The 14,260-nt window shown below is 46.3% G+C and overlaps 4 protein-coding genes across 4 annotated transcripts; 3 read left to right on the top strand and 1 right to left on the bottom strand.

The window, feature by feature from the left end:
• Window positions 1-1,342: 1,342 nt before the first annotated feature.
• Window positions 1,343-4,111, top strand: F4822DRAFT_392219 (uncharacterized protein). Its single transcript, XM_051457183.1, has 3 exons — window positions 1,343-2,745; window positions 2,852-3,135; window positions 3,193-4,111. Exons 1-3 carry the CDS (start codon window positions 1,798-1,800, stop codon window positions 3,782-3,784), a joined length of 1,824 nt encoding a protein of 607 aa, XP_051318563.1. The 5' UTR covers window positions 1,343-1,797; the 3' UTR covers window positions 3,785-4,111.
• Window positions 4,112-4,477: 366 nt separating this feature from the next.
• On the top strand, window positions 4,478-8,341 carry F4822DRAFT_392217 (ARM repeat-containing protein). Its single transcript, XM_051457182.1, has 2 exons — window positions 4,478-4,785; window positions 4,855-8,341. Exons 1-2 carry the CDS (start codon window positions 4,621-4,623, stop codon window positions 7,831-7,833), a joined length of 3,144 nt encoding a protein of 1,047 aa, XP_051318562.1. The 5' UTR covers window positions 4,478-4,620; the 3' UTR covers window positions 7,834-8,341.
• Window positions 8,342-9,371, bottom strand: F4822DRAFT_392213 (DUF423-domain-containing protein). Its single transcript, XM_051457181.1, has 3 exons — window positions 9,034-9,371; window positions 8,769-8,937; window positions 8,342-8,671 (listed from the first exon to the last, which is right to left on the bottom strand). Exons 1-3 carry the CDS (start codon window positions 9,238-9,240, stop codon window positions 8,637-8,639), a joined length of 411 nt encoding a protein of 136 aa, XP_051318561.1. The 5' UTR covers window positions 9,241-9,371; the 3' UTR covers window positions 8,342-8,636.
• Window positions 9,372-12,177: 2,806 nt separating this feature from the next.
• F4822DRAFT_140942 (uncharacterized protein) lies at window positions 12,178-13,763 on the top strand. Its single transcript, XM_051452847.1, has 3 exons — window positions 12,178-12,568; window positions 12,732-12,910; window positions 12,971-13,763. Exons 1-3 carry the CDS (start codon window positions 12,429-12,431, stop codon window positions 13,594-13,596), a joined length of 945 nt encoding a protein of 314 aa, XP_051318560.1. The 5' UTR covers window positions 12,178-12,428; the 3' UTR covers window positions 13,597-13,763.
• Window positions 13,764-14,260: the final 497 nt, after the last annotated feature.

The following is a 14,260-nucleotide window of genomic DNA, read 5'->3' as shown; positions in this document are numbered from 1 at the left end:
ACTTACATAAGCTTTAAGCTAGGAAAGCACTGTATTCGCACGTGTCTCTTAATGCGTAATATAAGCTTATTATAGTGTATACCTCTCAATAGTTCACACGGAGTGTATCCACATACCTCAAGTACCATACATTTCCCAATGTGGATAATATGCGTGTCTGCTATTCCGTTCTTGATTTTTTTTCCTTTCTTCAACAATGGATCAATTGATATGCCTCCCCTAGCACTTACATATGGCCATCGTCTTAATCCCCTGATTCCGATTTGAGTTAACCAACACCTTCATCAAAAAGGAACATTACATTGGAATTTGGAAATAACAACTAATATCGGTAATGCAATATCTAGGATAATATTGCATCGCTGTTCAGCCAATGAATAAGACAAACAGCTTAGTCAATCTCTTGTGCGTGGCTTTTCATTTACAATAAGCTCGACCGCCAAATCCTAGTTACTTGAGGCCATCACGAAATTCAAATCTAAAGATGTGTACACAATCTACGCCATGCAGTGTAATTAGAGAGATATACCAAGCTTAGTTAGGCGACTACATGTTACAGACGCCGATGCTCGCAGGCGCTCTCTCGTTGGTGATTGGTCGCTGGGATCCCGGAGGTCACTCGTATTATTATGTAAAGGAAGCAGATTGTGGCAGAGTACCTGTGTCTCATATTACGATCTCAAAGTCAAGACAAGCATTAGATCAGTTGCATGTAGCCTCATCTCTTGAAGCGTAACCCCACGAGATACGTAGATATATACAGATATATGCTATTGTTATGTACTAGTATTATTGGAAAGTCCCGATTTGAAGTCTGAGGCTCTATTCGACGGTTGTATCCTTTTTTTACAAAAAGACAGGGGTTGATTTTTATGTTGATCCTCGTGGGTTTACCTCCTTTAGCATTACCTATCTAGGTACCTAACTTGGGTCACTAAACTGAAAATTCTAGGGCTTCCATGCATAAATGGACACCTGAGCATTATTGATCCTACGAAAACCACTCTACCTACTTCCTCATTTACCTCTAAACAACGAGTTGCAACGATTACTTACCTAGACAATTAGATCTATACTCTAGATAGGTATTGATGGTATGGTATGCGATGCTACTGAAACATTACTAAAAAGCGATGATGATGGGCTATGCAATTGTTACACCGCACTAGTTGAGTCCAAGTGTAGACCGCCCCCTAATCCTCACACCATGTAATGAGGTACCTACGGAGTAGTAGACAGGTATCTTACGCGCGAAATAACTGGACGGCAGTACACGTAGTAGGGAACCACGATCGCATATGGTACGCCCAAACTAGACACCCCCCTGTTACACAACACCCACCCACCACATTATCAAGCACATCCCGTCAACATAATTTTCCCCCTCCATCCCGTGCTGTCCGCCCCACTACAGGGCTGACGGCCAAGATATTTCCACCGCTGACACCAGCCCAAGGGGGGGCCCATGGGCCTCGTTGTCGGGTCCTCTCCAGAGAACCGTACCTCCGTACACAGCCGCTTGCTGCTGTCTGGACCCATTTAATGCCTTTAGAACCCTGCTCCTGACGGACACTTGTCAGAACTAAATGTGAAGCTTGCTCTCAGCTCTCATTATATACATTAGCATGAGAAGTCGCTCATCGGCTTTGCAGTTTGTCAACCGTGCTTATGCCGCGTTTCTAATCTTCCCAACGGACCACGAACGGAAGTTCGGCGCGTTCAAATACCTATGGTCGCAAATTCATCGGCGATCGCTGTACCAATCCGGCAAATCCCGTTCGCATCGTTGACGGCCTCATGGTGATGAGTCGAGACAGTGACAATACGGCAGGCAGCCTTAGCCGGCAAGGTTCCGCGGCCTCGTCGCCTGAAGGTTCGGAATCAAAGGCTGCCAATCGGTCCAAGGCAAATATACGGGTTTCGTTAGCATGCGTTCAGTGCCGAAGCAAGCACGTCAAATGCGACGCCACACTACCCGCATGTAATCGCTGCCAGCAAGAAGACAAGCCTTGCTATTATGCAAAATCAAGACGCGGCATTCGCGATCCCAAAAAACGGAGTTTAATATCGGACAAGCCACCAGCCACTTCAGCAGGGACCTTTTTATCAACGCCGGGTCTCTCATCTCAAGCACCATCGGTCCAATCCCTTAACGATGTACCCAGCGGTTGGACTGTTCATTCAACGCCATCCACTACGAGTGTCTCACCTAAGAGCGAGAAGGAGTTATTACTCGATCTATTCTACAGTTTTTTTCACCCTAGTTACCCGTGTCTTCCGCCCAAACGAGTCTTCTTTAACCAGGTAGAAACCGACCCGAATTCTTACCACTTTTTGCTCGCAGTCGTCAACTATTGCGGGTCGCTTTACACAACTCAAGTCCCATCGGATGACTTGAGAGAGGCAGCTTTTTCTGCAGCATGTGGGTCGTTACCCTTCACAGTGCAGTCCGTGCAAGGGCTTCTCATTCTGAGTATTGCCGCTTTCGGAGAGATGAAATTTGAGCACCACGCTGGATGGGCCAACAGAGCGGTCACAATAGCCGTCGAACTCAGGATGAACCATAAATCATTCGCTGATGGCACGTCCAATCCTGTACTTGCGGAAAGCTACCGTAGAACATGGTGGTGCTTAACTTTCCAAGACTCAACTCGAAACTTATGCGATGTAGGGTCTACACTCTCCATCGCAGATGTGGATTCCGATGTAGATTTACCTTGTGAAGAATGGGAATATGAATCAGGGGTGAGTGTTTTCCACTCTTATCACCATACCCAACGTGAATTAGTTTTTTAGGCTCATACAGCAAAATCCTTGGATCAATAATCTCAATATTCTAACATGTCTCAAGATTATACCTCAGCCTATTTCTCAATCACAATACGAGACACAGGTCAACCTAGGACGCGCCGATTTCTCTTCGATGGCATACCTCATTGATATCTGTAAGATTCAAACTGATTTGGTCTTACCCTACAATGAAGCCCCGGAAGACAAAAAGGCAGAGATATTCGAGCGAGCGGATTCTCGAATCTGCGATTGGCTACGGCGCGTCCCCAAATGGAAGATGAATTTAGTCGATCCAGATGGCATGGTTGACGTGATACTTTACCATGGTCTTGCCATTGCGCATGAGTGAGTTCTATTGAACCATAAAATAGATAAATATTTATTAACTTCTACGGCATTCAGAAACAGACTGCGTCTTAGACAATCGGCCCCGAGAAGTGGCCTCAATATTCGGGAATACTTTCCCTTAGGCCCAGCGAAAGGCCCCGACCGTAAGGGGCAAATTGTCAAAGGATTTGGTTGGAGCTCTCACCCTATTGACATCCAGGCCGCCAATGGATATTGTGACCTGTTCCGACATCCCTTCCCAACAATGAATCTGCGCGCCGTATTTGCGACCGGCACACTCCGAGTTTTGCTCGCTTATTTGGATGCCTGTGTTTTCCTTGGACTGGATTCGCCAGTTTTTCGAGAACGAATCAACAGGCTCGTACAAATACTCACAACACATGGGGAAACGTGGCCGCTTTCGCGTAAAATTGCGGATGACATCAAAATGGTCGCAAAGGAATACCTGACTCCACGAATAAGTCGGAGTTGGCGACCGGGTATCTCAGAATCTGAAGCATGGGCTGCGGTTTCGAGCTCTCTCTTGAATGAAACGCCAACTCTCGCTTCTGACTTCAGTTTTGAACCATACCCACAGGTTTACCAAGTGGAAGGCTGGGCCGTCCATGATAACTGGCCAGCCAATCTCAATATATACCAACCATGAAACAAGGCCGTCTACTCTTTGAATGGGAATGCATAGCGGGGGAGGGTTATCTTACTACATGGCACCGGAAATAAGGGAATTTCCGGCGGTGTAACGATGGGTAAGGGTCCGTATACGACACGGAGGTGATCTCTGTCCAGTCTAGGTGTATTATGATAGGTTACACCTTGGATATTCAAATGGATGTCCCGTTAGGAATCACGGGGGGAACGCGGGACTAGAGCAAGATAATGGTTGTAACCCTTTATGAATTTCTTAGTAGTATGGATACCAAACATGCCTCGTACAAATATAATAAACATTGATTGACGTTTGTTATTTTCCTAACGACCTAGGTACCTATCTCATCATTTCAATGCTATCCATGTAGTATACAATCTTCAGTATACATAAAATACATTAACAAGTTTTGTACCTTGGTATACTTAGATGCATCTAATAAACGTGGAGCCCTGGGTGTATCCGTAGGTACCTACCTGGCCGGGTACACTTTCAGTGGGTGCCTAGGTACTTCCCTCGGGTATCCATTAAGCGTGCTTCCCACGCGTCGCGGGTAGCTACCTAAAGGTTATTTTTTTATGGAGATCTAGAAACTCTCTAGGTGATCCCTGCCTTCTAGCCCGAGTTAAGGTTCCAATAGTTACCTAGGTACCTACCTACCCCACTAAACTTTCTATTCATCCCACCTTCATCATTGAAGTAAATACCTACTAGGTAGTTGCTAAATTCACCAACTCTTCACCTGGGCACTCTTCTTCAATAACCAACCCACCCACCCAAGACGAGTTCTACAACTTTTCAATTTCTATGATACCCAAAAGCATGAAATTATAGAAATGAATTTCGCTATTGAGGTTCCCGGCGCAGCGACGCCACTGAGCCTCTACGAGCTTTGTCGCACTCTTCAATACGCATCTTCCCACGACAACAACCTTCGCCAGTCGGCTACCCAACAACTATCAACTTGGGAGTCGCATCCTGAATACTACCCAACCCTACAGGTATGTCTCTGAAGCTGTCTAATACCCCATAAAAGTAGGAATATGCAACTAACAATCTTTTATTAACAGTCGGTATTTCTCGATCAAAGACTCCCCACGCATGCAAGATTCCTAGCTATTATCCAACTCAAGAACGGTATCGATCGATATTGGCGAGGACACAACGTACAAAACTCTATTCCGAAAGAATCCAGGCAAAAAATACGGGATAGACTATTCTCGGGAACAATTAAAGAAGGAGATAGGCAACTAGCTCTACATAACGCTCTGGTCATAGCAAAAGTAGTCCGCATCGACTTTCCCTCGGCTTGGGCTACTCCTTTCACCGAACTCGCCGAGCTCCTTAGAAAATCGAAGAATGGAGACCAGGTTGAGCTCTCTGGAACCTTGATGATACTTCTACGTATAGTGAAGGAACTTGGAACAGCGCGTCTCCGTAAGTCGCAGACGACACTCCAATCCATCACACCGGAGCTTGTGTACATCCTATGCGAGGTATATGATGCCAAAACCTCGGAATGGTTAGCATTCCTACAGAACGACCAGAGTGTCGCGGAGGGCGATGGGGCATTGTTAGCTATGGAAAATAGCCTTGACGCTATCAAGGTACTTCGCCGACTTTTGCTTGTGGGCTACGAATATCCACACAAAGATAAGACCGTCCAACAAGTCTGGAGTTTCTCCCAAGCACAATTTGCACAATTCCTCGGTTTCATCGAAAGTGATGATTCTAAGATACAGTGTTACCATGACCTCCTAGGAAAGCACCTATTGCAGTTTACGAAGCTCCATATCGAGATGGCGGATCAACATCCCGCGAGCTTTGCATCCCTCCCGAATTCTGTGGACCTAGTTCGTGCGTACTGGGACCTCACCGCGAATTTCGCAGTAGTGTTTAACAAGTCGGATGGAATACGACAAGAGTCCTGTGGATCTGGCCAATCAAAGGCTAAAGTCGAAGGGCCTCTTATAGAGAGACTCGCACTAAAAGGCCTACTTCTAGTAAGGGCTTGTTTGAGATTGGCCCACCGCCCGCAGCAATCCATCCGTTATCGTTCCAAGGAAGAAGTACAGGAACAAGAGCAGGCGATCAAACTCTTCAAAGTTAACTTGCTCAAAGATGAGCTCATTATCCAAATCGCCAATGCTATCATCACGCATCTTTTCGTCTTCCGCAAAGCGGACCTCGATGCATGGGAGGAAGATCCGCAAGAATGGGAACAGCAGGAAGAGGGTCAAGGTAACGCTTTTGAATGGGAAGTTCGGCCATGTGCAGAGAAACTATTCCTGGACCTCCTCATTTATTATAAGCAACTTCTACTGCAACCACTCTTGTCTTACTTCACGACAATACAAAACCCGGAAGCAGACATTGTTACCAGGGACGCAGTTTACACTGCCATGGGATTGGCTGCCCAGTCACTCAGTGAGGAATTTGACTTTAACAGCGTACTCAAGACGATAGTGACTGCTGATGCGCAACGAACTGGTCCATATTGTCAGGTACTAAGGCGAAGGATCGCTATCCTTTTGAGTCAATGGGTACCTGTCAAAATCACAAACGAAACACGTCCGTTGATTTATGAGATCTTCCGACATTTCCTCAACCAAAATGACCAGAATAACGACATTGTCGTGCGCTTAACGACTGCGAGGCATTTCAAAATTGTTTTCGATGATTTTGGTTTTGAAGGAGAAATGTTCTCCCCATTCGCTTCCGATGTGCTCGTGCAGCTCATCAATCTCCTACGAGAAGCAGAAGTCGATGAGGCCAAGTTGGCAATACTTGAATCTACAAGAAGTCTCATTCAGCGAATGGAAACACATGTTTCCAATTTCGGCGACTTGATAATGGATGCAGTTCCAGGCATTTGGGAGTCTGCTGGTAGTCTGGGTTACCTGATGAAGGGATCAGTTTTGGCTATCATCCAAACACTAGTGATGTCGATGAGGACAGAGTCTCAACGATATCACTCCATGATCCTTCCCCTCATTGCCGACGCGACACAGAAGGATTCCGAACTATATATCTATCTAATCGAAGATGCTCTGGAGTTGTGGTCCAACATCCTAACTCAGAGCCAACCTCCCTTATCCCCGGCTTTAGTTAGCCTTGCCGATACAGCTATCAAATTGCTAGCGGAGCAGAATGACCATTCTTTTGCACTTGCATCCATCCTAGGTTGCTACATTGTTCTCGCGCCCGAGACGATACTTGAGGATCAACACAGAGGACCGGCTCTTACTGCACTATCCTATTCACTCGAATCGAAGACCCGCGAACAAGTCTCCCTCACTGTTAGATACACTGAGTCGCTTATACGACTATCTCACGAATTGGGTGGCACAGCTGGATTGCAGGTATTAGTTCAGGACATGATGGCGACGGGTTTTCTACCCAAAATCCTCGAGGGAATCCATGATTCCTTTGAAGCCAAACAAACATCTGGTCCCAAGAAACGACATGCCCGTGTAAAATCTCTCACTCTCGTCGATTATTTTACAATCCTTTCCAGGATTGCTATCCTCGAACCTGCCATGTTCGTCGAGTTACTCGCGTCGTTAGGTCCACTCGATCAAGTCTGGAATTGGCTCAGTGCTGAGTGGTTTTCTTCATTCGACAGCACGGGCGACTACATCAGATTGAAGGCTAACTTCTTAGCCTTGACGCGACTACTAGAGCTCCCTGAGCCCATGCAAAATCTCGTCCTATTGAAGCTCCAAGACTACTTCAACATGTGGACAACTGTTATGCTCCAGATATTGAACTGCTCACCTCCTGACGCCGGTGTTGACACATTAGTACTCACTGCGGAGATAGAAGGCACTGAGTGGGATACTCCAAAGGACATCAGGGAGCGCGCTCTATTCTCAACTGATCCGACAAAGACCGTCCACTCCCTCCAATTTGTGAAGGAGAGACTCGACAGTCTAGTACAGAGAGTCGGCGGGGAACAGGCCTTCCGAGATAACTGGGCGGTTAATGTTGATAAGGAGGTTATGTCCGGTTTCGAGGCATTGCTGGCTCTTCCCGGTGGCGAAACTTAGTGCGTAGCAAAATTGGAAGCGCTACGGCACATAAAGAAGCCCGAGGACCTCAAGAACCCTGAGGGCTCTAAGAAAAAGAAGTCCAAGACGATTCCGCCGCATATAGCACGATTGAGAGAGCAGAGACTAAAGGTCAAGAAATGTGGCTGGCGACCACAACGCAAGGATAGGAAGACGAAGAAGGCGGAGATGAAATCGAGAAGGAAGCGCAAGCTAGCGAATCAGATGAAGAAGCAGAAACAAACCCAGAAGAGAGAATATCTTAGCTTGCTTGCTCAGACGAGGGTGCTGCAGATTAGCTAGACCGCCATTTAGCTTGCAGGACTACCTGACGCCCGAATTTACGCGCTTGCTAAACGAATTTGATGAGTTAATTAAGCTAGGTAGATATGCGAGGGCAGGTGTTTGGAAGATACCACGAAATTGAGGTGTTCTGCTAGAAGGCGGACGTAATTTAGCTAAGCAACTGTGAATAAAGAGCTATGATGCAAATATGGACACAGATAAGTGTAGCTTAATGCTGCTTTGCTAATGTTTGATTGAGGTTGGTGATATGTACAAGTGTGAAAAGATTGATAGTGAGCATTTGACTCGTAATCTTATGCTCACTTAATGACGCAACGCCTAAAGGGAACGAGATATGAGCCCCTGCTCTTATGGAGTGGCGATGCTAGTTTACAATGGAGTTATCACCACATGAATTCACGCTCTCCGTAACTATTCCAAGGTTTCTACATGTGTACGGAATTAATGTAAGTCCATGGGTGTGATCTCGGACTTATTCCTACGGAGTCCAGCTCCGCTCATTTGAAAGCGAGTGCGATCCAACCACTGATCACTGTATCATCCAACATGAGTTAGTATTCGATGATAAATAGATATCCGTTCATATACAAATGAAAAGGAGGCTGGAAGTATGAAATGAAAGTACGCACAGCACAGCCCACCAAGCGGCGTGACAGGACCCAAGAATCGAAACCGCGCGGGGTCAAGCACAAGCGCGTAAATACTACCGCTAAACATGGTCATGCCGCTAGTAAACAGCACGCCGGAAATGGGGTTCTGGTTCTGCGCTGCTACGAGTAGAGCTACGGAGTGGATTAACTGTGATCGAGATATGTTAGCTGGCTAGCTCGTTTGTATCTGCCTAACGCTACGTATCGAGCCGAGAAGGTATGAGAAAAGAAAGGGAAGACGGACTTGATAATGCGCGGCAGTAGCAAAACTAGCAAGTCTCGCTGGATCCGTAACGATCTTCTTCAGGCCATGAGCGCCGAAGGCTCCGAAACCGACAGCGGACGCGCCGTACAAACACCCGATGAGCCAGAACATGGCGCTTCGTCGGCGGTTGGTGGCAGCAGTGGCTTCGGGGTTTAAAAGAGGGGTGATTTCTACGTAACTGGGCATATTCCTGCGCTATTGTCGTTGTGTAGATGACGTCGCGTTGTTGACTAAAAACTAAGTTGATAGGTACAGTAGGTACTGGGTGGTTGACGGGTAGGCTGATGTGATAAATCCGAGGTTCAGGAGGAAAATCGGAGTTCCGGCGCCGATGTGCTGCGCAGGTAGTACGACATCGAGATTAGGTAAGAGAGCTTGGCGGGGCTTTTCTTACTGGGTTGGATTATGTAACGAGCTCTTTCGTTTCATCTTCTATTCTTTTACCATTCATATCAAGAAATCATTCAACGTCGGCATCCTGTCAATTTATTGAATCACTAGATATTTTTTGAAGTTTGACTCGATCGGCATGTATATTATGAGAGTGCGTTCACTGTGCAATTATTCATGATATTTACAATCGAATACTGTCTCCCAGTGGCTTCAGCCCTCCAACGCCCCCTTCGTCATATATCTTCCCCACCCGTCCCGTTTTCCAGGTAATGGAATCGTGTCGAAAGCATGAGCCCCCGGCTTGGTTGCCGCGTCTATAGGTTCGTCTTCTTGAGGTGGAGGAAAACCGGTATCTCCACAAACTCACATAACACACCCACTCATCACTCACTCATACTAGTGTTCGAGTTCTATGACCATGAAATCGATGTCTTCGCGTAGTTTCCCTCATCACTCCAATGTAGGCACAAGCCGCCCAACAATAGCGATAGCACAGGTTCCAAGGAGTCCCTGGCAGGGAAATCATCGAGTTTAGATGATCATTGGATCTTGTTTGCGAACTTAATGATGAACTTGGTGGTCTTCGTGATCGGATGGTGAGAAACAAGGTATAGAGTTAGAAAATGATGTTGACACAATGTGATGCTTCGAGATTGAAATTGGTATCATCGTTGATGTTGATGCTTAAACGACAAATGATTAAGGAAGATAGGTGGGAGAACTCATTCACGCAGCTATTTATACCATTTGGTCTCTCCGTAAGTTTACGCTATGAACCAAGCAATTCGGAACGAAGCTTCTTCGAAAAGTCACATCAAGTCTATTGAAGTTTATCGACTAAAGTTATCCAATAACTACCTGTCTAAGTAGGTATGCGATCGGACCAAGGTTCATTGTTGGAGGCTTGAGTTTACTAGTCTTACAACTACTGACCGGGTGATAGGTCACTGCCATAATGAGACGAGACTCACGACATAGGAGTGTAAATCACGACCTCGTACTGTTATTTCCAAGGTGGAAGGCTCAGAACAAATCTATGAATTACAGCAGTGGCTACCTACCTAAGCACCTAGGTAGTTAGAGCCTAACCCCTGAGTCAGTTTGGATCGAACGCTAATATCCGCACATCAGGTATTCAAGGTTAAGTTATACATATGGCAAGCAAGATGCGAGTGTTGAAAACCCCAAAGGCGCTCCATACGGCTTTCTAATTAGCATAAAAACCACTATTCATAGTATGATGGTCGTTGGTTTGTCAGGCTCTACATGAATTCTTGCCAAGATGTTTTGCGCTAAGATCTAACCGTCCCGCGCCGCATCTAGGATTTTAGTTCCCGTGAGCGACATCACTCCCCACAAGAGCCATACATCGGAGCTTTCCGAGAGCCTGGCACTCACGAGACAAAATATGCCTTGACGGTTAAGCATTCGGTGACAGAAGGGCTCAATATGGTCGCTATCATAATAGCTAGTAGATAGGTGCTCAGGTAATCAAGCCCTCAAACATAGCAGAAGGACGGAATGCGCCGGAGCGGTACCAACGCGTCGAGGTATGTTCTACTTATAGCAGGGTCCTCATGGTATCACAATGCTAAGATCCTGCTCCGAAACTCTGTTGCTACTCTTTGCGACCGCTGGCATAAACGTAATCGATTACGAACACGATAATTCGCCCCGTTATCTCTGCCACCGCCATGCGTAGAAGGTAACGCTGCAATCATCTCGTTTGGTAGTACAATTGGAGATTTACCATGACTTAAGAGAGCTGAGTCAAGGATTATGATTCTAACCCACTGGCAATATTACCTGAGATAAACAGAAAAACTTTCGAAGACTACATTCACGTCGCAAAGTCCTATAGATCTTAGCTAAGCTTCCCATTGCTTGGGAGATTACATCTCAAGGAATAGTAGGATATGTGATGGGTGGCCGCATGCAAACATTGGATAGGCTTTTCCGTCATAATATGCGGCCGATCGACAGTACCCACGTGGTACAGGCATTACCAAATCAAAGGATCCCACGAGAAGGGTACCGGAATAGTAAGCATACTTCGTCATGCCATCAACGGAGTTACCGGCTGGAGCATGGCTAATGCCATTTATATTGGTTCAATGCAGTACTACTTCGTAAATGACGGTCTGTCGAGAATCGCTGTGTCTTTTGTGTCACCGTTCTCTTCGGACCCGTCTCCTGTATTGAATGACCCTAAGTCGATAGGATACTCCGGTAGGTCCACATCAGGGACGGTGCGGAGTTCAAAGGTTCATATGCCCAAGTAAAAGTTTATGAAACTTTGCTTGGAATTTCATTATTATCTAATAGGTTTTGGCGTTTTAAGCCTAAGATCTAACTATCATGTAGTTATGAACCGGTGAGTAGAGGTTACACGACTCTCGTTTCATCTCCCACCGCCACACCATTACATCGACCGGAAGAATGAGGAATCATAAAACGCGGCGACCTCATGGCAAAGTTAATATATCGTCGAATTGGCTCCGGCAAATATTTGCCCAGGTATGCTAGGACCTTTACCGTATCCCGCGCAAGCGGCGCTGGGTGGTACAGGATCGACGCCGTAAAAAATTCCTTTTCAGGTAACAACCCGCGATCTCACAGCAGTTTTCCCCCAGCTAAGCATGCAACTACCAGGAGAAATGTGCGGTTTTCGTCCGCAACTGGACGTCTGACTTTCCAGAAATTAAGGACAATGCGCCGTCAAACAGGGGCAAGTTAACTCGTATGGGTATGAAGGGGCGAAGACGTTCAGCCTTACATGCGTGAGGCCTACCGCTTACCCCGGATTTTGGGTGTATATGCAGCTGAATAAATACGACAAGCCGCCTTATGATAGTCACCGAGTTTTATTATTCTCTTCTACCTATCTTTATCCCGACCTAGTCCCGCCTCCGAGGCTATCCCGAACACGAATGTCCTTCCGCTCGTTTTTAGTTTCTTAATCGGCCGGCCTGTATTGGAGAATGTTAGGTACACGGCTAATAAAGGGCGCTTCGCTATTCCTCTTAGGAAGCTGTATGATATTACAGATACAGGCCGCGGCAAAATGTTATCTTTTAGACGGCACGGAAGCAAGTTCGGAAAACACGTTATGCAATCCTAAGTATGCAGAATTCCATATTATTCACCTGCCTTATTTATGTCACCTCAAAATCAGCCTACACGAGCAGTTTTCGAGGACTGGGCTTCTGGGTATTTACTTTAAAACCCCAAGTTACGCCATAATACTTTCTGTGGGCATTATAAACTAACATCAGTTATTACAGCGCCACTGGTGAGGCAGGGTCCCATAGTGCTTGCTGCAATGAAAAAAATGGAGATGCTTGCCTATCGACGGGACTATGTCTGAACACCGTCTCAGTGCAACAAAGCCATCTGCTATGGGCGACAGCATGTACAGACCCTACATTCAAAGATCCTAGTTGCCCTCAATACTGCCAAGGAAGTTAGTAACTCCCTCCTTTAAACTATCGACACCTGTGGACTAATGGAAAATTATTAAAAGCCAAGCTTGACAATTCGTATTTGAGAACCTGCAATGATACTTACTTCTGCTGCGAGACTCTCGGGAACACCTTGACTACGGAACAATGCTGCAACCAATCATTCAAATTAGCCAAGACGAATGGTATCGGTACCATTGTCGCACAACTCAAGTCCGGGGTAGGAGCGATACCACTGGCCACAGGTTCTCCCCTAGGCACGGCTTCTCCTACCATCTCGGCATCACCAGAAACCAACTCTACCACAGCAACGCCGGGACCTATACCCTCTGGTGCTGTGGCAGGATTAGCCGTCGAGGCTGTCATTCTTGCTTTATCCCTTGCAGGGTTGGGATTCATGCTCTGGCGAAACAGGTTGTTAGATAAGAAGTTGAAGGAAGCGGAAGCTGCAGCGATAGCAGCCAGGAGCATACAGCAACAACAGCAGCAACAATTACAGCAGCAACAATACCATTGGCAACCTCCGCCCTCATCACATGCGTATAGCTATGCTAGTCCGACCGAGACGGAAACACCGAAATTAAGTGAGCTGCATGCGATGCGCGTTTACCCCGAGCTCGCCGGGACAGAGATCGGCACTGAACTCCCCTCCGAGGCGAGATCTCCGCGTACCCCCCATCCTGAATAATAAACTGGTGGTGGATATAGTTGGAATTCTTTTCGTTCACGACTCGCCAAGGGATAGAGATAGCCCGATCAAGTCTTGCTTGGCTACTATCTAGTTCCTAGGGTGGACTCGGGACTATTACTCATCAATATATAATTTTAATGCGCCTCGAATACGCAGTTGCTGGATTGAATTGCCGGCTCAAAGCCGGGTTTCCCGCATTGGGACATATTGTAAGCCAATGGGATCTTCCAAGACGCTTGGTGGTTGATCATATATAAGATACAAATTACATCACCGGCCCCCCCTTTTATTAAAGGGGTAACAACCTGTTATATATACCAGTTTAGATTGATCAAGCAATGATAGCAATAACGATATTTCGTTTGCTTAGCCCGCTTACAAGGCTGCACAACTGATGATTAAATATTCCGAGGCATTGTTTGATATTCAGCATGATTGTGCCGTGCCATGTCGATTGTTCTTGGATAAAGAACAAGTTGCAACTAGGTTAAATTGGAGGAGATATCCAATGCAAATTCAACTCATCCACTACAAAATTTACTACGAAATCTACTACTACGCAATCTACTACTACACAGACTACTGCACAGACTACTGCACAGACTACTGCATAGGTATCATAAGTGCCCGCCTGCTTCTGGACGGATAGTATACTTGTAGA

The sequence above is a fragment of the Hypoxylon trugodes genome (assembly GCF_022578975.1).
Source record: "Hypoxylon trugodes strain CBS 135444 unplaced genomic scaffold F4822scaffold_2, whole genome shotgun sequence".
In the NCBI taxonomy this organism is placed as follows: Eukaryota; Fungi; Ascomycota; class Sordariomycetes; order Xylariales; family Hypoxylaceae; genus Hypoxylon; species Hypoxylon trugodes.
This window is presented reverse-complemented; position numbering and strand designations above follow the sequence as displayed.

Bases quoted from the DNA above. Each gene is read 5' to 3' on its own strand.
- F4822DRAFT_392219 (XM_051457183.1), top strand. From the start codon at position 1,798: ATGGTGATGAGTCGAGACAGTGACAATACGGCAGGCAGCCTTAGCCGG. The intron at 2,746-2,851 runs GTGAGTGTTTTC...ACATGTCTCAAG, and splicing joins AATGGGAATATGAATCAGGG to ATTATACCTCAGCCTATTTC. The intron at 3,136-3,192 runs GTGAGTTCTATT...TACGGCATTCAG, and splicing joins GGTCTTGCCATTGCGCATGA to AAACAGACTGCGTCTTAGAC.
- F4822DRAFT_392217 (XM_051457182.1), top strand. From the start codon at position 4,621: ATGAATTTCGCTATTGAGGTTCCCGGCGCAGCGACGCCACTGAGCCTC. The intron at 4,786-4,854 runs GTATGTCTCTGA...TTTTATTAACAG, and splicing joins AATACTACCCAACCCTACAG to TCGGTATTTCTCGATCAAAG.
- F4822DRAFT_392213 (XM_051457181.1), bottom strand. From the start codon at position 9,240: ATGCCCAGTTACGTAGAAATCACCCCTCTTTTAAACCCCGAAGCCACT. The intron at 8,938-9,033 runs GTCCGTCTTCCC...TCTCGATCACAG, and splicing joins CTACTGCCGCGCATTATCAA to TTAATCCACTCCGTAGCTCT. The intron at 8,672-8,768 runs GTGCGTACTTTC...TGGATGATACAG, and splicing joins GCCGCTTGGTGGGCTGTGCT to TGATCAGTGGTTGGATCGCA.
- F4822DRAFT_140942 (XM_051452847.1), top strand. From the start codon at position 12,429: ATGTTAGGTACACGGCTAATAAAGGGCGCTTCGCTATTCCTCTTAGGA. The intron at 12,569-12,731 runs GTATGCAGAATT...CAGTTATTACAG, and splicing joins AACACGTTATGCAATCCTAA to CGCCACTGGTGAGGCAGGGT. The intron at 12,911-12,970 runs GTTAGTAACTCC...AATTATTAAAAG, and splicing joins CCCTCAATACTGCCAAGGAA to CCAAGCTTGACAATTCGTAT.